The following is a 27,287-nucleotide window of genomic DNA, read 5'->3' as shown; positions in this document are numbered from 1 at the left end:
AGAATCTACCCTCCAAAACAAAATAAAGGTGGACAGAGCCTGGGGGTTCACATCCGGACTCCATACATATGCACACACATGTGTATATATACCTGTACACTGTGTACCAATAAACAAAAGCACACAAATAGACAAGTATGCATGCGATGCATATTACTAAACATACACACACATATATGCATTTATAATTTCCTATTATTATTCTCCAAATTACAGAGATTAAAAACTATCTACATAACATTGATATTACATTTGGTACTATCAATAGTCTGGAAATTCTCCAAAGTGTGTAGGAGAAAGCCTGCAGGTTCTGTACAAATCTGCAGCATTTTAAATAAGGGACTTGAATATCTGCAGGTTTGTTATCTGCAGAGTGGTCCTGAGGACAGCAAGGAAGGATGACGGTTTCAGGGTTATTTATCTTCTTTTTTTTTTTTTTTTTTTTTTGGAGCTGGGGACCGAACCCAGGGCCTTGCGCTTCCTAGGTAAGCGCTCTACCACTGAGCTGAATCCCCAGCCCCTATCTTCTTAATTTTCTCTTGGGAGCTCAGAAGTTTTCTGGAATAGGATGGTTTTGGGGGACACTCTTTAGGCCTCCTGACCTGAGTGTGGTACTGTACTGGGGCAGCTCTAAGTCTGTGGAATATTTCTGATGATCATGATGACAATGGTTTTATAAGCAAGCATGGCTTTCTTAGACATTCCTGGAAGTGGAAGGAACCAATGCTTGATTTCCATGATGAAGTCTGAATTTCAGAATGCTTGTTGACTCCCTGGAGAATTTTAAGTTATTAGGGGTGGCTCTGCCTCCCAGTCCCTTGGTCTGACTTTAATAAGAACTCCTGTGGTGCTGAGGACCAGCCTAATCTAGCTAGACACTACAGTCTCATGAAAGATGCTTCGTCGGATCTGGCTGAGAGGCAGAAATGAAATGTTAACTCCCTAAGCTTGCTCTCCTAGATCTCTCCAAATGGAGCAAGACAAAGGTGTAATTTCTCAGGCCTCCCCTAGACAAAAGGTACCAGTGTTTTTCTTTGGCATAGGGAAAGGAGTGGAAAGGATGCTGAGATTCTAATCCCCAGTTTGGAGTATCTCAGGCGATCACAGAGAACACTTGTCTTTTATGACACTGCAGTTCCCAGCATCCCTCTGGGATGCCTTAGATTCGAATTGTCTGGGAAACATAAAATCAGTCACATTTAGCAAAGCTCAAAACACCAGAGCATGGGAAACACAAATTAAAATAGATTCTTCTTCAATCACTAAATTGTTTGGTTACAAGTTTGTTTGGTATAAGGAGAGCCATTAGAAAAGGGTGCCCCCCCAAAGATTAAAACAGAGACTGAAGGAACACCCATTCAGAGCCTGCCCCACAGGTGGCCCATACATATACAGCCACCCAATTAGACAAGATGGATGAAGCAAAGAAGTGCAGACCGACAGGAGCCGGATGTAGATCGCTCCTGAGAGACACAGCCAGAATACAGCAAATACAGAGGCGAATGCCAGCAGCAAACCACTGAACTGAGAATAGGTCCCCCGTTGAAGGAATCAGAGAAAGAACTGGAAGAGCTTGAAGGTGCTCGAGACCCCAAAAGTACAACAATGTCAAGCAACCAGAGCTTCCAGGGACTAAGCCACTACCTAAAGACTATACATGGACTGACCCTGGACTCTGTCCCCATAGGTAGCAATGAATATCCTAGTAAGAGCACCAGTGGAAGGGGAAGCCCTGGGTCCTGCTAAGACTGAACCCCCAGTGAACTAGACTATGCGGGGAGGGTGGCAATGGGGGGAGGTTTGGGAGGGGAACACCCACAAGGAAGGGGAGGGGGGAGGGTGATGTCTGTCCGGAAACCGGGAAAGGGAATAACACTTGAAATGTATATAAGAAATACTCAAGATAATAAAAAAAAATAAAATAAAATAAAAAAAAAAGAAAAGGGTGCCCCCAAAAGGCCACCCCCAATTCAGGTTTGGTGAGCTTCACAGGGATAGCATCTTTATTCTTTCAGCTCAAAGTAAAGAAATCTTTAAATAAGGTTGAAATAACAAGGGGTAGTCATTCAAAAATTACGTTCTTATTTTGCTCATAGGGATTGATAAACACTTTTCAGAGCATTGGCCATGGTGTTCTGTCCTCAGGACTGTGGCAATCACCTCATCTCCAGTTTTTGCTAAGGGAGACTGAGCTGTGCCTAGCAAGTACCTCACCTCTCTCGTTTAAGGCAGAAAGTCAATCAGGACCAGTTTGAGACAGGGTGAATGGTGATTGCATTTGTTATTCCCTAGAAATTGTTCTTCTCTACTATTGAGAATCTAAGAGACATTGTCCCACCACTGGAAATATCATTCTGTTTAACTCTAATACCCATCTAAAACATAAGTAGTTACTGGTTTGGTTGCATAGTCTTGGCATGCCTTTCTCCAAACAGGCTGACATCACTGGTTTGGATCGCCAATATTCACAACATACTTCTGTTAACATGTATTTATACATTTTGTTGGTTTGGGGTTTTGCTTGTTTGTTTTGTTTTTGAGACTGGATCTCATGCACCTCAGGCTGGTTTCAATCTTAGCATGTAGATGAGCCTGGCCTTAACTTGCAATCCTCCTACATGTGTACATGTACATGTGTGTACCTTCCCTGGCTCCACTGGTGTTTGAAAACTCCCTTCTGTGAAAGGGACTCTCCTGGCCTGCAGAGTTGTCATTACTCTGCACAACAGTGGATACGCTGAAACTAAAGTTCGGTCCACATGTAATTCATGACCTCATAGATGTAGATGTGAAAATTAAGGGAATTAGGTCCATTCCCCACTCCTTGATCTTATGAGCAGAAACATGTGTGAAACACGAGCGGAAGACTCTCCTATAATATGCTTGTCTTTCCAAGGTGATGGTAGAGTAGGAGGCACCGATCATCCAAAAGGACACATAGGACGAAGGTTACAGCAACCACCCTCAGCTCTGTTCCAATAACAGTGCCAAGAGCTAATACTTAGTACCGTGTATTGAGTACCAGGTGTAAGTCAGGCACTGTAGCTGACATTTTCTTATCATTTAACGCTAATCTCCATCCCTGGACAATTTTTGTGTGTTAAGTATATTTTATAGGTAGACTTACAAGGCAGGGAAAAAATTGTGCTACCCAGAGAAATCAGAGTGTCCCTCTAGTGCTGACATTATTCTTTTCTGTTCCTTCAATGCTGAATGAATTAGCACATTGAATTCTCATACAAAAATTTCCCTTATCTCAAGGCACACCATTCTATTATACTGGTGAGATTTGGGAACATGAATTGCTCAGATCTCATATACAAACGATTAATATCTTTGACAACAATCCTCTGAAATGTATTTCTATTTACCATTTTCTAAGGAAGACACATCTAATATTGTGAAGTCTATTAATGCTGGGCCCAATATTTAAGGTCTAAGAGGAGTGGACAGATTAAGGTGCACAAACATTCTTTGTCTTCTTTAAAGTAGCTGATATCTGCTTGCCCCAGAACAGTGTGGTACCAAACAGGAAGTAAGAGCGAGAGCAGAGAGAATGAGCAAGTACAGCTGTGTGGTTTGATTTAAATAAACAACTTCTGTGGGAGAAGATGGCTGTGGTCTGGGTAGTGTTCAGATCTATAAAACTCAAGAAACCTGAGTGTAACCCAATATTCACAGAACTTTCTTGACCTGACTGTGTACTTCTGCTCCCAATTATTTTGGGAGAGAGGAATTTCTGATTGGAATGGGGCATGGGCTTACCCAGTGCAGGTCATAGTCAGACGGCCTTGTTACTCCCTCTTCGTCTTCATACAAAAGGAACCCTTCTCTCCGAGCCTGGTAGTACTCCTTCCGAAGCTTCTGGATGCGGTCAGTGGTTCCTGCCATGGGTCGTCCACTGTAACACATGAACAGACATGGTCACATGGACAGGAGATCCCCTTTTGTTCTCTCTATTAAAGGGCCTGACATCCAAGTTTGAAAGATTTGACAATGTAATTTAAACCAGGAAAATGGTGAAATTGGTAATAAAATGAGCGAAGAAAGGACATTACATATACATACACATTTAATTCCAAGGGTCAAAGTGTCTGATTTGGGATTAATAAATGCTTTGGGAGTGAGGTGAGATAATGTCCTGACCTCTTACAGTAATTAAAAGGCTCTCCACTTTTCTTCTTATGATCAGTGCTTGGTTAAATTTTAATATGGATATTTCATTCCTTCAAATGCCATTGCTTATCTGAGATCAAATCCCAGTTGTTTGACCTGAAGGTTGACTGTGACAGATGATTGGCTGACATGTGCCAGCATTCCTTTCAGAGAAACTTGAGAACTTTTGGTGTGTGTGTGTGTGTGTGTGTGTGTGTGTGTGTGTGTGTGTGTGTTAGGGTTGGCAGGATACAGGTTAATATATATGGGTAATGATAGACCATAGCTAAGGAAGGAAGATGAAAGATACAGCCACAAGTGCAAGACGGGGTAAGGGAAGGTAGATGACACCTCTCTGTACTAAGGAATTCCTTGTCTAGGGGCCATGTCTCTCTGTGTTAGCCACTGGCTGTGTCTGAGACTTACAGCTTGCCCAGTGCCACTGTGGGCAGCTAGTGGTCCCTTTTTAGTTTGGATTGATTTATTATGATTATTTTAACAGACTCGGGATTATGCTTGTGCTTTACAATCCAGACTGGGCTGGGGGCAAAACAAAACAGAAATACAGGTCTGAAGTGCCTTTGAACTTTCCTGGTTCATTTAAGGATTGAGTGCCCAACTGGGCTGGATTTCACAGTAAGCTCTGGAGATGAACAGTTCGTATTCTTTCCCTGGAAAAGTCATATTCTTGGAGGAAGAGGACAGAAAGACCTACAGAAAACTAGGATCCATGAAGATGGTTGCCCTAACAGTGATCTGCACAGGGGTTATGGGAATATGAGTGCTTAAGTTTTGACAGGATGAGAGCAGGTCATGGGAGGTGATAACAGAAGGCCCCATAGAGGAGGTGACACTCTAGCTCAGTGGTTCTCAACCTATGGGTTGTGACCCTTTGAGAGTTGCATATCAGCTCTCCTGCATACAAGATAGTTACATTAGGATTCACAACAGTAGCACAATTACAGTTATGAAGTAGCAACGGAATAATTTTATGGTTGGGATCACCACAACATGAGGAACTGTATTAAAGGGTTGCAGCATTAGAAAGTTGAGAACTACTGATCTAGCTGAAATTTCTCAGTGGCTGGGCAAGTGAGAGGAGGCAATTCCAGGTAGGGCGAGAACACAGCAAGCAAATCTTGCCTTTTGGATTCATTTCCCAGTCAGTACATTTGGACAAGTAGAGTTCCAGCTGCCTTTGCTCTCCTCCTACACATATCCTCTTGTCAGGTAGTCAGAGTAATTGCTGGTGACCTGAGCTTGGGCTAAGAATCACTCTCTTGGTTATGAGTTATATGGGAGGGACTGTGGAAATAAATGAAGACTGGACAGGTAGATAGCCCCTGATGTGAAGAATCTTGCCTGTCATTAAGGCCCTTACATATTATGGTTGAGTTTTACAGTTAAATAAGATATCTGATAAAAAGGTGAGCTATCTAAAAGCAAATCAAAGTATTTGAAAATTAAGCTGAAGTTATAAGAGCAGCAAATAAGCAACTTTGCAAGACACAGTCTTCTACTTGATGGCAAGGTGGTGGAGAGCATGGCCACATGTTGGCTCTGTGCTCTCATGCTAGCAAGTATGCACTGACCACTGGGCTTCATGAGCATACAAGCAATGGCAACTAATCAGCAATTAATACTTTTTATTTAAAAAAAAGGCAAACCCTGACAAAGACAAAGATGACAAAGAGTCTGTCAGAGAGATGGCTCAGCAGTTAGGAGGACCTGGGTTTGATTGCCAGCACCCATATCAGGAGGTTTACAGCTACCTATAACTTTAACTCCAGAGAGTCTGTCACCTCTCGCCTCCGTAGGCACCTGCACTCACATGCATGTACCCATACAGATTCACATGCACACACATAATTGAAAATTATAAGAGTAAATCTTAAAAGAAAAAAAAGAATAAGACACATGCTTGGGCTGGGGGTGGGGGGGTCAGGCAGTAGAGCACAGATCTTTATTTTCTTTTAGGATGTCTGTAAAAATTCTGAAAATAGTTCTAATTCTCCCTTCTCTCCTCTTTTAATTAAAAAAAGATAACCCCCAAAGACACTAAGGGCTTGGTCAGCTTTCCTGGAGCACATGTGGCAAGAGCATGTCAACTCCGAAAGCTGCCTGGGCTCCTTAGTGATACAAGATGACTGGTGGCTGGAGCCCATGCATAGGCTTCTGCTGGGTATGGGGATGCGAAGGCAGCATTCAGGCTCACCAGATGAGTTCAATCAACGTGGTGCAAACACCGCATACATAATCTATTAGTTTACCCCAAAGAACCGAAGCATTGAATTCAAGTGGAATGAAGTCATCAGTAAGAAAGGAAAACAGAAAAAGGAAAGAAAGGACTGGAAGGTGCTGTTTTAAAAATGGACCAAACACCGCAGTATTCTTCTATTTGTGGTAGGAAAAAAATCATATGCAGACTATAAACTGTTCTTCCATATGCCTATAAATATATGAATTTTAAAAATATGGGTTTGATCAGATTGCTATTCTCAAATAAGATAGTAGGGCAAGAATATCAAAGCAGCTGCTCAGAATTCAAGTATGTCCCCGATGGCTGACAGGAGCGTGACTATTTACCTGGGAAAGAAATCCGGCCCCAGTTTTTAAAAAAAAAAAAAAAAAAAAAAGGAAAGGCATGGTTTGGTCTCCACGAAAAAACATGCAGTGTCTTCTTCCAAGTATGAATATTCTAAGATGATATTGGGAATAAAACACAGGTCTTGTATCACAATCTGGGACTAACTTTCAGTACTCCGTCTTATTTTTCCCATTCCTAAACCTCTTCCTGCCTTTAGTAACAACGGTGTGTTTTTTCCAAGTGTTTTATCTGTTAACATTAGGAATCACATATGCTGATTTCAGGTTTCACCTCCTCTCAGTAGATAACACACATGCTTATCACTAAATTAATAAAATCTTACATATTATGGTGTTGTAAGCATAGTAATCAGCTGGTTTTATTTTGTGTTGGAGTTGTGCAAATTTAGCAGTTTGATGCTAGATTTATATACACTTTGTAGCAATGGTGTCAACCATTATAATTCATGCCATAATATAGTGATACAAATGTTTACTTATATTATCTGCCAGCAGGCACATCAGCTGAAGGACCATAGATAGTCTCAGAATCCTTTTCAAGTCAGAACTTCAGAAAACTACTAAGCAACTATAGGGATGGACTCTTGAATGGACTTTATAATTCTAATGTAATAGCTTTGGAAAATACCTCAAAGTGTGGAAAGAATACCAAAACAAATTTTGTTTTTCTGCTCATCAAAATGAAGACAAGGCTCACAGGTAATAGATGGTAGCGAAGGTGAATCCAAACTCACCTGTTGGCTGGGGTTTGCGATAGAGCTCTTTTCTTCTATCTCATCTATTCTTAGAGACCTGGGCCTCTAGTAGACATCAAACATCGTGGACTTTAAAGCTAGGGCACTGGACTTGACTGCTGAAGGTCCTGGGTGCCAATCAATCAGTCTATCTCTTTGCTTTTATGAAGCATGAGTCAGGGAAACCTTCTAGCTGACATACTCAGAAATGATATCAAATTCTTATGTAATTTAAATGCCTTAAAGGATTAGACACTACACCTATCTGCATCGCTACTTGGAAGGTTAAGCTTTCTGTATTCATTGTCTGGGCAATGTAGAGTTCACTTTCTCTGTGTGTTTGCTTGAGTGTTTGCTTCTGAACCAGGGCAAGGATTATAGTTCTTGCATGACCACACCCAGGTGCGTCTGACTGTTCTTACAAAACTAGCTCTGTCTATATTATGTAAGTGACCAATAATGATCTTAGAATGTTGAGTGAACTCAAGCCATATATAAAGGCATTTGTGTTATTTAGGATTTCTTGTCAATTACAGAGCCTGTGCCTTTAAAGGCAGATGTATCTTTGAACAGGCCCTTTTTATAGTGCTGCCAAGCTGGACAGGGCTTCGTGTTGTAATGGGTTTTATTTTCTTTGCAGTTATCTATAGTCAGAAATGACCATCATATGGGAAAACCTTCACACCAAGGCACTGCATACTTTTTTTTCTGAATCTAAACTGACTCTTTCCCATAATCTCCTGAATAGGAGTACTTCTTAGAAATAAGTATCAGAACTTGCTTCTGGGGGCAGGAGAAAAGAAACTGGCTTTATGGAGCATCTGTGATGTCCCAGGGCACAGGATCTGTGCTTGTTATCCAGTTCCACTCAGATCTGTGAGGATGATGTTGTTGGCATTCACTGAGGCTCAGAGAAGTAGAGAAACACAAGTGGAGAGCGGTGGGCTAGGCTTTGTGTGCCTGTAAAACTCTAGCTGTTTCTTCTATATCATGTTGCCTTGGGAGAAAGGCATTAAAATGCAACAGGCATTTTGGAACAGCAGTTCACAGGCGTTTCAACACAGAGGGAATTTAGCACAGCACATTTATAGGCATACCTTCTGATATTCTTTTATTTGCACAGATCTTTGCTATAAAAACAGAAATAGAAGTAGCTAAAGTAATAGGAATACAAGCAATGAAGTCTGGATTCATTAAAGGAATGATGTTGGAGCAATTGCAGACCGACATTTCTGGACAATTAATATTATATCACTAGCAGGCTTATGTGGGAAACTCGTGTAAAACTGAATGGAGTGCAGAAGAAAAATCAACATATATGATCCCATGTGTAAGACAAAGACTGTGGGTGAGGCACAGCCAGTGTGGCAGCAGGACAAATTCTGTCTGTGTGGAGTTTCATTTTGCTAACTATGCTTGAAAATCCACAAAAGATTCTGAAAAAAAAAGTCCAGCTTAAGGCAGATTATCATCGACATAATTATTATGTTCTGTTGGAGAAAAATTCCTGCCCAGTAAAATTTTTGAGAGATTCTTATGTATGTGTTGAGGATCATTAATAAAAAAAACCATTTAGATTTATACACTCTACAGGCCCTCGGCATTCATACAAGTACTGTATATATTTAATATTCTATGATGAAAATACATTTAAAAAGTATGCCCATAATACTAAAGACATTTAATAATAAATACTTGATTTTAAGAGGATTTTATTCTACAGAAATCTCCTAATTACATTTTGCCCACCAAAGCTCTGAAAATTATTTAATATAAACATTTACTGAAAACTATGACTATGTAATTATATTCTACCACCAAAGAGTGCCTATTCTTACAGTAGCATTTTGATATTGCATAGATATTTTGATTTTGCATCCAGTGACATCTGGGGACCCTAACTGACTATCCGTGGAGAGCATTTTGGGATTCTTTTTCTGATTTCTTCTAGAATTCTCCCTTATGATCTATGCTGATGTAAGAGTCCTCACCTGAGGAAGGACACTGTAAAGAGATGCTCTGGCCTTTGCCTTTGGCTATCAAACTATTGAAACAATGGGCCCTAAGAAGTTGGAATTTCCTCTAAGAGTGTTATACTGGTAGTATGATAAAAAGTGCCAGTCAGAGGGAGGTCTTGTCTTGGAAGGAGATTTCATATTTATCTGACAGTTTGTCAGACCATCTTTCAGGAGAGACTGTATACAAGACTATGGTGATGGGTGGGACCATACCTTCACCAGGATTTCTTCGTTATATGTACTTCTTGCCTTCTCTTTAAAACCAAATCTGATGTTCAGGGCTTAAACAATAGACTTGGGGATGACTGGACCGCTTTGTTTCTTTTCCCAATTGGCTATATCAAATAAATCTTTTTTTCTCTGGCTTTTTAGAACTATTTGTCTCATTAATTGGCCTACTGAGGATGGTTGGCTGAGCCTAGCTTGTTAAAGCTGCCAGGACTGAGGCTCTTATCCTAATAATTTTGGTAAAAATGGTATTCTCCATTTTCTCCTTGTTTTGCCCACAGTTCCCCTAAAATAATAAGACTTTACTGTGGTCATATGGAAATTTGATACCTATCAAACCTAAGGCAGTTTGTGATTAAAACAATTATTCTGAAATTAAGAACCTGGTGTTTACTATGACTGCACTGAAATTCCTTGATTAACACTGATGAGCTTAGTCAAAAGGCAAACAAAGCCTGGTGGTGGCTCATGCTTTTTAATTCTAGTATTCTGGAGGCAGAGGCAGGTGGATCTCTTAGTTCGAGGCCAGCCTGGTCTACAGAGTGCGTTCCAGGACAGCCAGGGCTACACAGAAAAACTGTCTCAAAAAACAAAACATAACAAGACAAATTGTATTATCAACAAACAATTCAATGTTCTTTTTTTCTACCTGGAACTTTCTTTTTTTCAAGGACTACTTCCTTCAGTTTTCTCAGGAGGTGTATCTCATAGGAAGTCAGGAACAGAAGTTAGGCTTCTTAAGATAGAAATATCACATAACAAGTTGGTGGTAGAACTGTGGGAAAGCATCCTAGGTTCTATAATAATATTCAACTTTGAGAAGTGTGTCTCAGTGTATGTTCCTAGTGCTGCCTGAGCCTACTGTGTATGCCAGGATGCGGTGAGGGGGTGGAGGAACTGATATTCAAGTGAGGGTCATAGGGAAGAGAAAAGTCTACAAAAATCACGATGCTATATTAGTTCAGGCTAGATCCTGGTCCTTCCCACAGCTGTGCTGGTGGCATGTGACCTAGATGCAACACTTTGACAAGCCTTGGCTTACTGGGCTCCTGACTTTGCCATGGCAACGTGAGTCTGCCCTTAAACCTTCTCAACAGGCTCCCTGTTCCCATCGTCTGCCTCCTTCGTGATCCCTGAGTTGGCTCTTCCATCATAGCTAGACGTGCTGACCCTCTGACTTCTGCAGCTTGAAAATTTGTCTTGGAAACTGGAACCCTGGACTGGACTTTGACCTCAGTGACTCAAGCCATAGTGGTGGAACATAATGAAATGACACTTCCCATGACACTTTCGATTGCATAATGGTAAGCACTTCTACTCACGCCACGAACACAGCTACCATTTACCTGAACGTAATTGTATTGATTCTTGAAGGGTGACTTCCTCTTATCTTGGAGTGTTATGTCTGAGATTTGTCACCAGATTGATGTCATATCTTCAGATAAAAGCCATGTCTCTTCCTCGCTCCCTGTCACCTGAGACAATGCAGGGCTGCTCTCTAAGATCAGAACATCCTGCTACTCTATCTCCTCTCCCAGAGTGAATATACATCCCGAAACTCTGCAGAGTGGCACTGGCCATATGGTTTATAATTCAACAACAGCCTGAGCTATTTCCACAGCTTCCACGCACCTTCACAAGCCTGTGACAGGAGATTATTTTGAGTCTATACAATGGCCTACTGGCTGTGTTCAGATTTCAGGAGCCATTTTGTTTTAGTCATGAAATATTTACTGAATTACTCATAGTTGAATACTACTAAGATATATTCCCTCTAAAACACATAGTAAAGTATTGTGATATTAAGTAATCCACATATATACTAGATCTTTCATATATATATATAGTCTATCTATCTATCATCTATCTATCTATCTATAATCTATATTGCTTCAATGCATTTTGCCAATTTTATTAATGATATGAAGTACATTGGGATTATACAAAAATTTACTAAGTGATGTATATGGCAATGTTTACTTTTTAAGAAAGAACTATCTCAAAATACAGTTGAGAAATCCACACAGAATGGTGGCAAAATTGTCCCTTCATTTCTTCTCTTTGTCTTTTTCAAACAAGTGTACACAGATGCAAAAAGAGTGAATGTGGTTCAATGTGAGGCTGTGTCTTCTGTTTAAGACGATAAACGAACCATGCCCCATGTTGCAGTCCAGGTAGACCCCACTACTCTTGCACAACTTGCCTCTGGAGTGCATCTAATTGATATATTTAGTTTATCGGCGCTTAGACAAAAAGCAACCAAACAAACAGAGGCTTGGGTCACTTTAACAGTGATAGGTTTTCATCAAACCTTCCATCCACTGAAGTGACCTGGATATGAGCTAACTTAGTTTCCGTCGGTTGGTGTCGGTTCCTAACGACCTTCTATTATTTGTGTTGTATGTTGTCAGGTACAGGATTCCAGGGTTGAGACTGGCATTGTGTATCCAGCATGGTCCTGTATATAAAAATCAGTGGGTTCAGATGCTGCTGAGGCAGGGGAGAAGCCATCTAATGCAGAGGTGAAGGAAACAGCACTGGGTGGGCTTAGTGAGGACATAAAATTAGAAAACAATATAGTAATCCCCTGTAGTGTCTTTCTGGGCTAGTTTCGAATATAAACAGATTTTAAAGCATATCATGACTTTAGAAAACAAACTTTAAAATGTGCCTTCACTTGAAACCTTAAAAGTTTTGTCAAAGGATTTTATGATCAAAAAGAAGATGAACAAAATCTAGATAAACAGGTAAGAAGGAAGAAACCTACAGTGTGTAGCTTAGATTCATTTTCTTCAACGGAACAAAGGACAAGGCAAGGAGAAAGAAAGTTTGGCTGTGTGAGATACTTGAGCAAATTAATAATAATATGTACACACATAGCCTTCCCAAAGAGCTTCTCACCAACAGCTACAGGAACTGAAAGATGAAATTATTACCTTCTAGGCTTAAATCAAACACAGCTTGAGTTTTAAGAATACATATCTGACATTTAGATGTGGATTAAGCTTTCAGGGTCACTCTGGGAAAACAAGCCTTTGTGGGCTGCAGGCCATGAAACCTTGGGAATTTCCTAGGCCTCCGTGAAATCCCCTCTTCCTCAGAAGAAACAATGGAGATGGTCTCTCCTCCCTGGGGATCATGGAGTGCTGTCAACCCACTGATTCTCAACAGCTGGACATCTAGGCCTTCCCCTTTGGATACCAAGGAAGTAAGCTGTAACAGATGACACAGCTTTGAGGGAAAGTTAAAAAAAAATTCTAATGATCTAGTGCATGGATAGTAGCTTTGTAATTGAGAGGACATTCTGAAGTGTGCATGCACATCAGGCAGTTAAAACTGTAATTTCTTACACACCAAGCCTTGTCTCCCACCTTCTCTTTCAATACAAGAGTTCAGGAAAATAAGTGACAAAGCAAAACATATGAAAAAAAGTTTTTCAATCAATGGAAATAACCTAAAAATTATGCTTTAGATCTACTCCAGATGTCAGGAATCAAAGAAAAAAATATATCTGTATGTGTATGTGCATATGTATATATGTGTATATGTGCCTGTGTGTGTATAACTTAGTCCTTGCTTAGTGTCTGTAAAGAGCAACACATAACAAACTATGTAATCACACAGAAGTGATGTTTGTACCAAACTATGTGACCATGGGGGAAGATCTTAATGATTATATATGGTGTGGAATCTCACACTCTAATAAACAGGTAATTCCATTTGCAGGATAATGCTATGATTACTGTTAAAACAACTAGGTCCACCAGACTAAGAACTTATTAATAACTTGTTTTGAGAGCATCTACATTGATTTAATTTCTTTTACATCTGAATGCATAAATCCTGATGTCTTTTGCAGTTTTAAATATACTTAGAACAACCACCCATCAAAATAGATTCTTGAATCCAGAGAGTTGCATAAGAAGTAAGGTCTACTTATGCTTTAAAGGTCACTGGGTCCAAGATCCCACAACTCTCATTTTCCAGGATAGAAGGTGCTCTTGGGTACACAGGTGTTCTTTCTCTGTTGACCTCCTGACCTCAGGGATTATGGGACTGTAAATAGTTAGTACTATCATGGTCTATATAGATTGTTTCATTTGGTAAAAGATGTTTGGGTTCTTACAAATCCTTGCTAGAGAATTGCCAATCTCCTTTTCATCATGGAATGGAAAATAGTTACTACACATCAAACTTCAGCCCTTGGCTGCCTTTGTGGGATCTCTCCAGTGACCAGCTGTTTTCCTACCAGGACATTCATTTGAACTTTCCTTTCTCTCCATTAGGGCCCTGTCTCTAGGGGAGGGATTCAGATCAAGATCTAACCCTCAGGGACTTCACAGTCCAGTGGGGGAGATGGTGTTGTAAACAAATAATGACAGTAGAATGTAGCAGTTATCATGAGGAAGTATCATGGTGTTTAACGAAGTCCTCAGGCAGTTCCACATATGGTACGATTAACTCCACTTGGGAAGGTCAGGCCTTGTGGAGAGAAGAAGACATGGGCATGACTGAGAGGGTAGACATGGAAGAGGGGGCATGAAAGGTGCATAGGGGGAGCTACAGGGAAGAGAGCACTGCTGGTCTCAGAGTGGGGAACTCTGGGAAATGAAGGATCTCAACAGCTCTTACTCATCCTTCTGAATGGGACAGGGGGACTTTCAAGCAGCACAATAGCAGTATCATAACAGAGTTTGTACCACGGTCATCCTGGAAGAATGGCCCTGCGAGATGAACCTTTGATCTATATGGAATTTTCTTGCATTTTGTGGTTTTTTTCTGCATATGTGTATGCATACAATTCAAACTTAACAGCGGGCGGGCCACGTCATCGGCAAAACTCAGCTTCTAGTCCCACCCATCTCCCAAATGATTGGATGCTGTACTGGAGGACCACTGAGGACTGAGACAATAGGAGGGGCACTGAAATGTTCGAGATTGTCTATAAGCAGAGCTCTTGTTTATTTGACATGAGCTGGTGCTGATAGTTGATGCACCATTAATACAGTGACGAATTTCCCACTGGGGAAAGGTACTGCCTGCCAAATCATGGGTCAGAAAGTTAAAGCAACACAAAACAAAACAAATGAACCCACTCCATTAGGGACTGACGAGGACTTTTCTTTCCCATAGCATTTTAAAGGAAAGGCAGTTACAGGATCTTAATTAACAACTACTGCCCTATTCAGGGGAGGCGATGGTGGTGCTGAAGATCCGCCTGCCAGAGAGGAGTGTTCGCCTTGCCACACAGATCTGAAAGGTGGATGAGTCATCAGATACTAAAGAAGAAGGAAAATAGGCACCGTGCTGCCAACTGTGGAACTCAGTAGCTCACGGTGAAATAAATAAAAGCCACATGGCTTCCTCAGCTTTTAGTAGCCTGTTGATCTAGTGACAGTAGCCAGTTTGTCCATAAACATGATGTCAGGTATAGCCTTTACCATCCATTATGGTAAAGTCATGTGAGGGGAACATGGAGTGAACACATTATATATATATATATATATATATATATATATATATATATATATATATATATATATTCATGTATATTAACATATATGAATATATAAATAGCAATGTGTTTGCTTTGTTTTTATCATTAAGCAAAGCAGTTTTTCGATATGTCATCTATATGTTGTGCCTTCCCTAGCTGGTTCCAACAGTTTTATTAACCACCATCTTTTTGTCAACTCTCAATTATCTGTAGAAATGGGTGGTTAGGAAGAGTATGGTAAAATAAACACAGAAGAGGATTTAAAAAAAGTTTTTTTTCCATTTAAACCAACAATGTTATTTTCTTTCCCAACAAGCGTTTTTCTCGGAGCTATAAATAATACCCCAATTAATTGACTTAAAACTCACATTCTTTCCACGGACCAGCCCCTTGTTTGGTAAAGTTACTAATGAGGTGGGGAAAAGGCCAGCCAGAGGAAACAGAAGAGGCACAAAGATGCACATGTTGAAGACTGAATGTGGACAGTTGGGAGTTAATGACAGAGGAAACATTTCCTTAAAGGCTCCACCGTGTTACCAGAGAAATGAAACTTTTTAGAGGAGAAAGGTCCAGGTGTTAATTCTCTGAGTGGACACACGTTAAAGAGTTAACGAGTGCACACATATCCAAAAGGAACTTTCAGGAGACCATGTCTGTTGTACATTTTGCTGTGCACTTAATTGTTAACCAATCTGAAACAACAACTTTTCTCCCTGTACTTGAAGATACAACATAGCCATTCAAATGCCATTAACTCACCACTTGTTGGGAAACATGCATGCTGAGGACGCAAACAGGAAGGTGGAGTTGGATGGCTCTGCATTATTTGGTGTACCGAATATTAGCATGAAGGAAGGAAGTAGCACACTTTATTAGAGGCTTCCTAGGCTACAATGAAATCATCTCTTGTCCAAGTATAAATAAGCCCATGGCCTCCTAGCTCAAATTCTCTTCCAATTCCACATAAAAATCTAAGCCACCAGGCTTAAATTGAATCACCCTGTTATTTCTTTTTATATTACTTGACTTACTTTAAAAGTTGAATCCTTATTGTATATCTAAGAGAGTTCTTAAATTTATAACCTGCCCCCCAAAAGAATCATTTCCTCTCCTTCAGAGCAGCTTTTAAATACCACATCCAAAATATCTAGGGAATTGGAGAGAGAAGAGGGAGGGGTGGGAGAGGGGCTAAAGAAAGAGAGCTAATGGTCAAAATGCATCCTTATAATAAAATGAGTTTCCTAATGGATGCTCGCTACAGGAATAACATTAATTCAGTATTAGGACTTTCACTGGAAAAATATGAATGCAATTTATCTTTTTAACTGTCAGCTGCATTTCTAAAGCTCTGAAGTCTGTAGCTTCCAGGGGCCTTTTGTCTTTCTGCCATGGCGGGGATATCTTGGACAGCTGTAAGAGCTTTCTAAGCTATCTTTCTCGAAATCCATTAGCTAATTCAAGGAACCTAATTAGAGCTGCCATTTTGATGGAGCATACTGAATACTCAGTACAAACTAGTAACACCATCAATGTTTATTAGAAAATCACAAAGCCCAAAGTGCTCCATTCCCTATGAATATTAATGGGAATATAGCAAACAAAATATTTATTAAAACACGTGCTTAATACCATCAAGGTTTACAGACAGACACTGAAAGCGAGACAGAAGCACGCACTTGAATCGGAAGGCCCTTGGCAGTGGACACACAATGGCCTGAGATTCAGACTTAAGCAGCACATAATTATTATTTGTACATTCTCCCCACTTGTCTCCCTGGGTTTTGCACCCTGGGATTCAGTGGCTCACAGCTGGGAGGACAGATGTAAGTCCAGAGAAGACTGAAGGAGGGGGTGGAGGCAGCCCTAAAAAAATAAAAAAAGTAAAATAAAACCCCAAACAGCTGCTGAATGCCATGAATCCTTGTCAGTGGAGAAATAAGTCTTGCTTCTCTATAAAGGCAACAGCTTGGTGACGTCAGTGCAGTGCCCCCCACCCTCATATAAATGAGGATGTCATCCGAGTAGCTGTTATCTCCTCTCTTAGTCCATAGGCTTGGGATGGGGGGATGGCCTGGAGAGGTCAGTCCTACATTCTGTTGTTATGGTAATGAACCATCTTCCACTACCCTGGTCAGCTCAGGTACTGACCCAAGCTGTCCTGCAAAGGACAGACACTATGCTGCCTTCTCTTAGGAACAGTAAAAAGCCCTTTGTGAAAGGCTTCTGTTTGGGAGACCCAATCCTCTCTCAGCTATTCTCTCTCTTCCTTCTCCTTTGACCAGACCTTTCAAAGCAATCCTCGCTGTGCCCTTTTCTTCTATCATCTGCCATCTCAGCCCCACCATCTCGACTGGCAGCAAGCTGGTTGTATCTTTACAACTGCTAAAATGCCTTCCAACCCCTCACTGACCTCTGCAGGCTGCAGGCTGGATTTTAAAAAAACAAACCCTTTATCCAAGTCTCTCCCACCCCTATTTCTCCAGTCTCTGAACCCAGGCCTTCTGCAGGATGGGGCTGGAGTCAGTTGGCCCCATGTGTCAGATTTCTGAATTTTACTTCAAGGCCAATGTGCTGACAACAGGTTTTAAGTCAGGAAGCAACATGGATAAAATTAAAACTTTAGGACACCATTCTGGATTTTCTTTGGAATACAGAATGGAGGGTGTTGTACTTGGTTAGAAAACCATTTCTCAAAGTCTGAAATACAGAATAGAATTAGGTGTACAGTGGAGAAGATGGTGGATGGGCCAAGTGGCAACCAGAACAATGGAAAGAAGCAGACTCATGTGCATTTGGTTCCAAGCATGAGGTTTGTCCCTAGCCTGCCTGGTAGAAATTCCTTTTCATTCTACTCTGGAATTCTCACAGTACTTGGCACTAATCTTATGGCCTTTCTCCTCCTTTCTGTGGTATTGTAATCATTCACATGCTTTATATATTTTTGATCTTCGTCTACCCCTTAGTAGTGGCTAAAGGCTGCAAGGCATTGGATCATTCTGGTATCTTCTATAAAACTTGGCACCTAGTCTTCTCCTAAATACCTTTAACTCATAAGTGTTTGTGGGAGTTGAAAACAAGAGAGCCATTTAAGACAGTGTGCAGTGACTTTGAAGCAAGTGGGGCTGACCTTGGTTTTGAGGATGAGGGAGGCTAGGTACTGTGGTTGGGGGGTATATGTGGGAGACATAGAGGGTCACAACTACTCAATAGCATGTTGAGCACCAGCCTGGGAGTACTGTCCTCTTGTTACTATTTTTCATCCCTAGGTGCATCCCTGTGCCTACCTCAATGGTTAACTGCAAGTCACTTTGCCATCTCCACAGACTGCGCAGCTATTTCACTGTTTAAAGAAATTCCGCTACAGTTCTTGAAGTTTTCTCTGCTGTGACATGTTCTTATGGCTCTCCTATCTTTAGGCAGCAATTGCTATAGCATTTTTGGTGCCATCAGCTCCCATAAGAATTGTCTAGCCAAGCAGTAATGTGCTTTGCTTATTAATACTTGTGGAATATATGTGTGTGCTGAAATGATGTTACTGGAAACCTTTTCTGTGCTATGTCATACTAAATATAGCATGCGCGGGCCTTGATGAAACTGTCTGGAAACTGTGAGATTATCCAAACTCACAGCTATAGAGAAAGCAAGCTAGCAACACTGGCCGACCTTATCTCGGAGCTAAATTTAGCCCCTCATCCTCATTAGGATCTCACTGCCAAACAGCACTCTACTCTGATTAATAAACTTGTCTAATAAGCATATCACTTTCTAGCACTCTGCAGAGGTAGTTGAAGCCTCAGGCAGCGTTGGGGAGAACTGCTGAGTGGAAATGTTACACTCCATATCCTGGAAAAGCAGAAGCAGTCTCTATTGTTTGGTCAAGCTCAGCTCTGGGCAAAAGAATGGGTTGTGATGCTAAGAAGAGGGTACGTCCATCACCTTGGAGTCAGTCCACAGGAAGTATTGGAAAGCCATGAGAGCCACCCACCCTATAGATGCTGAGTTACTTGACAACCCAACAATCCACACTTTGAAGTAATTTGATTACTGTTTAAAGGACAACTGGTTAGACAGAGTGAGGGGCCATGGAGAAAAGACTCAAAGATAGGTTTTCAGAGCAACTGGGAAGACTTAAGAAGACAGGCATCCAAACTGCCTGTGAGTTAGCTCTCTATAGGCTGGCTATGAAAGCCGTAGAGCACTGTAGAGCGTGAATACCTTGAAGTCCTGTGAAGGGCTTCGGGTGGTGAGATGGGCTTACCAGGCACGATGACTCCTTCGTGCTCCGTAGTTCCTGAGTTCTCCTACCCTGCAAACACACTCAGCCATGGTAATTCAGGGGCAGAGCTAGATACTGACTCCTGGACTGTAACACGCCATACTGAATCTTAGGGACATAAAATGAATTCTGTCCCTTTTACTTCCCTAGAACGAGAATAAGAAGGGGGCCAAAAATCATGTGAGTTCATTTCTGTGGTTTCTGTTTTCACAGAACAAGAGTCCCCAGACAAGAAAAGACATCTGTTTACCTCTACACTAGCTTTCTTTGCAGTAGTCATTTTACCGCTTCTGTTAAACCAGGGCCTCCAAATCTTCACAGGAGACATTTAAACGTATCCCACAACTGTATCTGTCAGGGCAACTGAACATGAAGAGAGGATCTGTGCAGCTGAGGTATGGAGTTTGTAGGAGACAGCCACCAGAATGGCAAAGGGGAAGAGGCTATAAAAAATTCAGCAGCCACGATTCTACACACACATCCTCTGCTCTGGACCAAAGAGAATATTCAGAGTTGCTATAAAATATACAAGTCAGATTCAGAGTTGGCACGCTTATCCACTCCTAAGAATCCGAGATAACTAATTACTCAATAACCTAGAGCGCGCTCCTCCTTGTACATAAAGGGAATCACAGTTAAGGAACAAAAGCAAACATTTGCAGAGTTCACGACCAAGACCTACATCAGGCTTCATGGTAAAGCTTGAAACCTTGCAATTTGAACACCACAAAGCCAGAGGTATAGTTACTCAATTTTCTTTGAAGTGCGTCTTCACATAGAACCAAATGGAATCCACCTATAAAGAAACGCGAAAGCAGCATTGCGCAAATAACCGATGTTTTCCTTACACTGCCCGCATACCCAAGGTAAAAGGCTAATATTTTTTGGTCCCAAACCAAACAAACATACAAAGAAAATGAAAACCAGGAAAGACAAACAACACAGTTAGGAGCTTAGCCTTTCAGCAGGTGAAATTGCTGTTAATATGGTCGATAAATTTCCCATGTCTCGTGGGAAAACCAGATGGTTCAGGTGGGAACCAACACTTTGTTTTTAAAGTCCTTTGTACAGTGTATTTTGAATATAAAAGATGGTCTGAAATTCATCTGTGCTTAAGACATGAGAAAAGAAAAATAAAGAACAGAATCACAGGAAGATTATCAGGCACAGGGAGGGGCCATTGAAAGGAGCGATGTTGAGACTGGAGAGGGATCTGACAGACAGCATCACAGCTTCCCATCCCTCTCACCACTGCTGTTTATAGTTTCAAAGGGAAGCAAAGGCCCATGCATTAAGGACAGTGATGGAAAACAAATGGAGTGAGAAGCCTACTTAATATGGCTTTACACGACGGTTCTTTTAGAGAAAAAGAACTAAAAATAAAACTTCGCCCTTCTAGCTAATGCATTTGTTAGGGCAAAAAATGTTAAATTAAGTCATTTGCCGTCAAAATGAACCAATATGAGATCTCCCTAGGTGCACTGGCGGCTCACCCTCCACACACTGCAGTGTTGCAGGGGCTGGCTGAAGCGATAGCTAATTGAGGATTGTTCCTTCCGTCTTTTAGTTTAAATCCAGTCCTTGGACACGAAACCTTTCAAAGACAAAGAGCTACATTAATTTAGTAATTCCAGAGTGTTTAATACATCTGCCACTGTCTGGTGGTTTTCTTCATTTTCAACCACTTGACAGCTACTGTGATCACAAGTTTCAGAGAATCTATTTCCCTGTGTAAAATTAACAGCAATAAAACAAGCTAAATGGAATATGACCAAATCAGGGAGAGCTCTCATATCACAGGACTTCAAAGAATCCTAGAAGTGCAGTGGTGCAGACTTGTGTTCTAATCATGAACGCAAAGGCTGCTCTGAACCGGAGGTTTTTCTTTTACTACCAAGACAGATGTCATGGACACTCATTCACAGACGTCAACAGAACTGCTCATCCCCAAACACAGCCTTGTGCCATCAACACCCCATGCTCAAAGCATGGGACTCTTCCCTTGGTACCGAATAGGGTATGTTCTTCTTGATAATTTTTCTTTTCTAATGGCTTTCCCCTCCCTATGTGTATTTTCAAGGGGGAAGAAAAGCAAAGGGCAGCAAAAGCAGCCTTAAGTGCTTGGCAAATGATCTTCCTGAATCTGGACCTCATAAATCCTGTAAAATGTTATATTTCAACAATAGGCTGGAAAAGCTTTTCTCTGCAATGATGAAGCCCGGCTTCAAAATTTATGGTTTCATTTCAGAAATGGACTATAAAAAGAGACTGACTTAGCTGTCTATCAACTAAGCCTGACAATAGCAAATAAGGTGTGAGCTTTCAATGTCAAATAGATATTTAATATTAAAATTCTCAGATTAAACATTGCAAAGGGGTCTCCTGTGCAGCGCACGCTGATGAGAACGGTGATAGATGGAGGGTGGGTTGTCATAGCAATGTCCAGACCCTGAAGTGACATTTCTCTCAGTATCTACTTTTTTTTTAATACTCTGCTCAGAAGGACGCTCTTCTATTGGAGGGAAGGGTGAGTCAATTAAACAAGATCTAAGTAGATATGGCTTGGTTCAGCGCATAAAAGGCCCAGGTGTACCGTCACTCACTCTTTTTGTCAAGAAGGTTATGAAAACCTGCATCCTAACACAGCTTGATAAATTCACATAGATCTGTTGGGGGTGGGGGGACTTACTCCAGAAACCATTCTCCCAGATAATGGACCACCGAGGCAGAATAAGAGCTTCCAGTGGTAACCATGGAAGGCATGAGTTTCTATAGCAACTCTTAACCCTACTGGTAAATCACGAAGTTCAAATTAAAACACCACGGTACTACTTTGGACCCATTAATGAAGTTTTACAGGTGGGAAAGCGGTAATACTCAAGTTATTACAAATGGGTTACAGAAGTACTCTTCTGCTTTGCTGGTTGAAGCATTTCTTCTTTTGTTGTTTTCTAGAAAATCGTTAGCAATATGTTTCAAGCTGTGTGGCAAAGGGTTTTAAATACATGCTTATCAGAGAATCAGGTTATAGTACAGTCATAAAAACACATTATACAATATTGTGAGAGTTTCAAATGGTTAGCACATATAATGGCAACAAAAGCAAGAGGGTAAAATTAAATAGATATAATTATTACATGGGTTAGTTTACACGAGTCCTCCCATCTCAGACACATGCATATGCACACACATACAGATGCTATCCTGAATGTATACTGATATACATGGGAAAATAACACAAACTGGATGAAATTATTCTAAAATGTAAATGTTTGACAACTCATGAAATAATTTTTGATTTTGATTTTCTTTCTGCTTTAATTTCTTTGTTTATTAAATTTGCTTTCAACTACTCAGGAAAAAAAATAAGACAAAAGTATAAGGGGACATGATAGTCCTTAACAGGCCTCTGATCTCCGTAGTCAGGGTCTTGAGGCAGGATTATGAGTTCAAGTTCAGAATGGGCTACATAGCAAGCCTCTTTCAATCTATCTTTATATAACAAAACATGTCTGTGTGCAGACCATTAGAGCTGGCCAGGCTAAGGTAGGAATGTGGCATTTGTTAAGTTGTCCTCTGAGAGGTTTTTCTTCTACTAGATTCAGCCCTTTGTTTTCTCCTGTTTACCAGATTGTGGTGTAAATGAACAGAACACTCAGATGAGAGCGTTTTGTAACACATGTGAATCACTTTACATCTAACACCCGAGGAAATTACATCATGGAGAATTTAAGGGAGGTGGAAGGTTAAGTTTACAAATGTAACATTTGGTAGTACGGGTGGAAATCATTTAAATTTTAACAAAGAAAGGCCTATGAAGTTGGACCACGACTTTTAAAGAGAATCCGCATAGAAGCTGATATTATGACACACATGGACAAGGAGTCAGTGCCCACATCTTTCCTGCTGATCTCCATTCCCAATAGTGTAAAATATCACCCACATTAATGACTGAAATGTGCCCAACTGTCAGGCAGCAGAAAACCAGGAACAGATAAACAATTTGCTATTGTAAAATCCCCTAATGGAGCTTAATAAGGGAGTGAGCATTTAGACACAACAGGGCTGAGACAAGATGTGACAGCTTCCATAACACAGAATCTCATTACTTTGTCGTTGTCTGAGTCATAAATAGAATTTTAAGTTTGCTGGTGTTTCTCATAACTGATATACTATGAATTAAGTTGTGGTTTGAAAAGCAGAAGACTGCATGGGGTAATGTGCTAAATTTGTGGGAGTGACCCCTCTTCATCAATGGGAGAGGAGGCTTAATAGTTGAAAATGATCGTGGTAGATGGCCACAGTGGGGGATGGCACGGGAAAAATATGGTAGGGAAATTGCATGGACTACATGACAAAATTCCTATCTCAGAACTTAAGCCTCTGAGCTTCAAAGGAGTTACTGATATATAATTATAATGTAACACATGATTATAATATATAATATATGATATGATAAACCTGATCATTCCAAGCTTTTATCAGCAATAGACCATGTTTGCTTTTAATTTTGTCCATTATCTTTTTCTTTCTTATTTTTCTCCCCCTGACCCAGGTTATCAGTTACCAACACCTCTGCCACCTAAGTAGCTATTGGCTTTTCTACTCAGTTCTGTCCCCTCTGTTCCATGGGTACCACTTTTGCATTCTTAGGCTGGGAGTGGAGAAACAGTACCTGCTTTCTCCCCTGTTATCTGCATCCAGGACTGATGATCACTCGGTGTTCTGCACAACCTAGCAGCTGTGAGGACCATTCTGGTCCTCTGGGCATACTGCTTTGTCCTAATTGGCTTCCGTTTCTGGGTATTAAATACCAAATAAAATTTAAGAAGAAAATATCTTAAGAGAGAGAATACACAGAAGCCATCAGGATTTCTTAGCCCTACCTTGAAATATCTATTACCTGGCCATCTATATATAGAGTCACCTGTTACATGGCAATTTAAGATGTTTCTTATTACCATAAAACTTGGTGTAATGGCTCCTATGAACTCTTAAAGAGCAATACTGCCTGCTTTTACCATGGTCAACAAATCGAACTAAATTATTTTATTTAATTCCCATCTGAAGAAAACTAGAACACCTTTGAAAATCAGTAAAGAGAAAGTGTGTAGGTGTGTTTGTGTGTGCATGCATGTGTGTGAGTATACATGTGTGTGTGTGTGTGTGTGTGCACATGTGTGTGTATGTGTATGTAAATCTAGAGACAGTTCAGGGTTGCTTTCTTGACTTTCCAAGACTTCATGTGTTGAGTAGATAACACCAAGTCATTTGGCTTGACTAATCTGTGCTTCAGAGAATAGCAATCTACATTAATTTTTTTTTTTACAGTTTTCTAAAACCAGCACAGAAAAAAAAAATCCAGTTCCCAGCCTGCAAAAGAAAGCATTGGTGGCTACAGTGGTGTGTGAGTTAGACAAAAGAGCCCTCAAGCTCAGGGAGCCCTGACATCAAGCAGCCTTGCTCCTTCTGTTCCCATCAGGCAGAATGACAGTCCCCCTTCTCCAGGACAGCAGTGCATCACTGTATTAGCAATGCTTTTGTAAAGAGGGTTTGACAACAATAGAGTATCTCCTGCCTGCTAAACAAAACGTGACAACTCCATTTGAAAGCTGTCCCTAGGTGCATTTTGTGTGTAGAAATTATCTATGACAGTCCCAATCAAAATAGCTCCATGGCACATGGCACATGAATGGGCAATACAAAACAATTCTTCCAATGTGGTTCTGTCCAGTTAATAGGTATTTTTAGTGAGTTCCTCATGCTATTATTTTTTTAAATATAGAAAATAAAGGTGGGTTTTCACTGGTAATATCTTTTTTCCCCCCGAGACTGCCTACACTGGCTTGAAGCTCTTGCAATTCTTTTTCCTCAGTCTTCCAAATTCTTAGATTACAGGTGTGAGTCACCATGCTTAGACAAACCAATGGTTTTAACCTAAAACCAACGATACAGTAACTTAAAAAGAGATAGAAATATCAACATTAAAAAAGCAGGTCTGCTCACAGAAAACTGACTGGAAACAGGTAGACCAGTAGTCTGACCATGGAGTCATGGTTAAACCTGAGATTTTCTAGTGGTTCCTAATATGTGGAACTCAACTTTACAACTAACCCTGACATGGATTGACCTATAAAGACAAAGCTGAGTGCCACTTACAGTGTTTGAATTAAAGGATGTGAACAAGGACACAATCCGAATCTTGTCAAATGTCAGACAACAAGGATCAATTCTCCCTCCTGATGGTTGATACGCATTGGTCTTGGGATTGAAAAATCATAACAGACATTGAAAGAATTCTTTCATGACTACCTGTCTATCACAGGCCATGGTGCAATTTCAGAGTTTTCTGTTGATCTACTATAAAATATATAGAAGTTTTCATACTGTCAGTTGTAACCCAAACTATATTTTTCCCTTACCCCATATCACACAAAGATTCTGATAAATAAACTCTTAGAGGGCAGAGGACATGTCTGTTTGAAACCTTATTATATTTTAATAGATGCTCATTAGGTTCTATGTTTAAGGGCCTGAGAAAGGAATAGGGCTTCCCTGAAATTACCCACAAAGACTGTCTACATTTCTTTATTTCCCAATTCTTTTCCTTACTTGATAGGTTTTGACATTATTATCACATGAAAGAATTGTCCTTTAATCTTTTAAAAAATACATTTATGTAAAAGCAAATGGAGTTCATATTGGAATAACTACAACTTTTGATATTAATTAGAATAAGGCCTAAAATTGCAGCCAAAATCATACATGCATCTCTATACATATATGTACATACATCTCCCAAAGTTTCTGAGAACTCATACCATTCAGGTTTCATTCTGAACAGGAAGGATGGCAGGAGTAAATGAAGGATATTTTCATGTATAAGTTTGCGGACATTTTCAGGCAAATGTCCTAATTTTGGACAGCTAGGTTGAGGGATTAAAGTCATCTGCTGTGGTGAGCACAGGAAATTTGGGAGTGAACTCATGGGCACTAGTTGTTGCTAAGAAAAGCACTTTCTTTTGATGCATCATCAGACCTGGCTGAGTGGAGCTTTTGAACGGTAAATACTACCTTTATTTTTTAGGAAGCATTTGAAGCACAGCTTAGATGGAGAAACTGTTACCTGCTGTGACTTAGGGGAATCCTTCGTCTAGGAGAACTTGGATGGGAAGTGCTTTCTGGCAGAATAGGATTGGGATATGTTGCCTCAATACTGAGAATCAAGAGTAACTAACCTCTGGGATTACTGACATGAAGAATAAGCAAAAGAGAGTCCTGGCGACTGACAAGAACTTAGGTTAGCTGGGGGAAAATGGTGAGTTTAACCAGCAGGGGGTACCATCTTGACATCAGTGCAGCTAAGAGTGGAGCTGCTTGGCGTCTCTTCCACCCAATATATTGAATTATTGAATATCTAATTTAAGAATTGTACTAGGACCAGAAGTAAGGTGGGAAATCTGAGCAGAAACAAGTAACAGTTGATTCTAATCATCATGATCCTTCTTCTTTGGCTGAAGTCACCATTACCATCACAGATCATCAGAGCCAGGCCCTGAGTAACACAGGGACTCAACCCACAGAAAACAGACACAGGGAAAACATGGCACCATGGTGTGTGTAAGAACAACAGTCTTGAATTGTACTGTAAAAGTTGACATCCTAATAAACTGAGAGACTAGCAGGGGTTTTAGCATGAGAACTAGGAGAAATATACTTTGAGAAGCATGTAATGAAGAACTTCATGCAGGAAGTGGGTGATACTCCCTACT

General features: G+C 40.6%; 1 protein-coding gene across 3 annotated transcripts in view; it reads right to left on the bottom strand.

The window, feature by feature from the left end:
- The window catches only part of Pard3b (par-3 family cell polarity regulator beta), a 1,028,687-nt gene that overhangs the window by 110,880 nt on the left and 890,520 nt on the right, over window positions 1-27,287 (bottom strand). For all 3 annotated transcript variants that reach the window (XM_039083322.2, NM_001191808.2, XM_063266952.1), the window contains 1 exon segment: window positions 3,766-3,901. In XM_039083322.2, coding sequence (XP_038939250.1) covers window positions 3,766-3,901 — 136 coding nt within the window.

This window comes from Rattus norvegicus, chromosome 9 (genome assembly GCF_036323735.1).
Source record: "Rattus norvegicus strain BN/NHsdMcwi chromosome 9, GRCr8, whole genome shotgun sequence".
Taxonomy (NCBI): Eukaryota; Metazoa; Chordata; class Mammalia; order Rodentia; family Muridae; genus Rattus; species Rattus norvegicus.
This window is presented reverse-complemented; position numbering and strand designations above follow the sequence as displayed.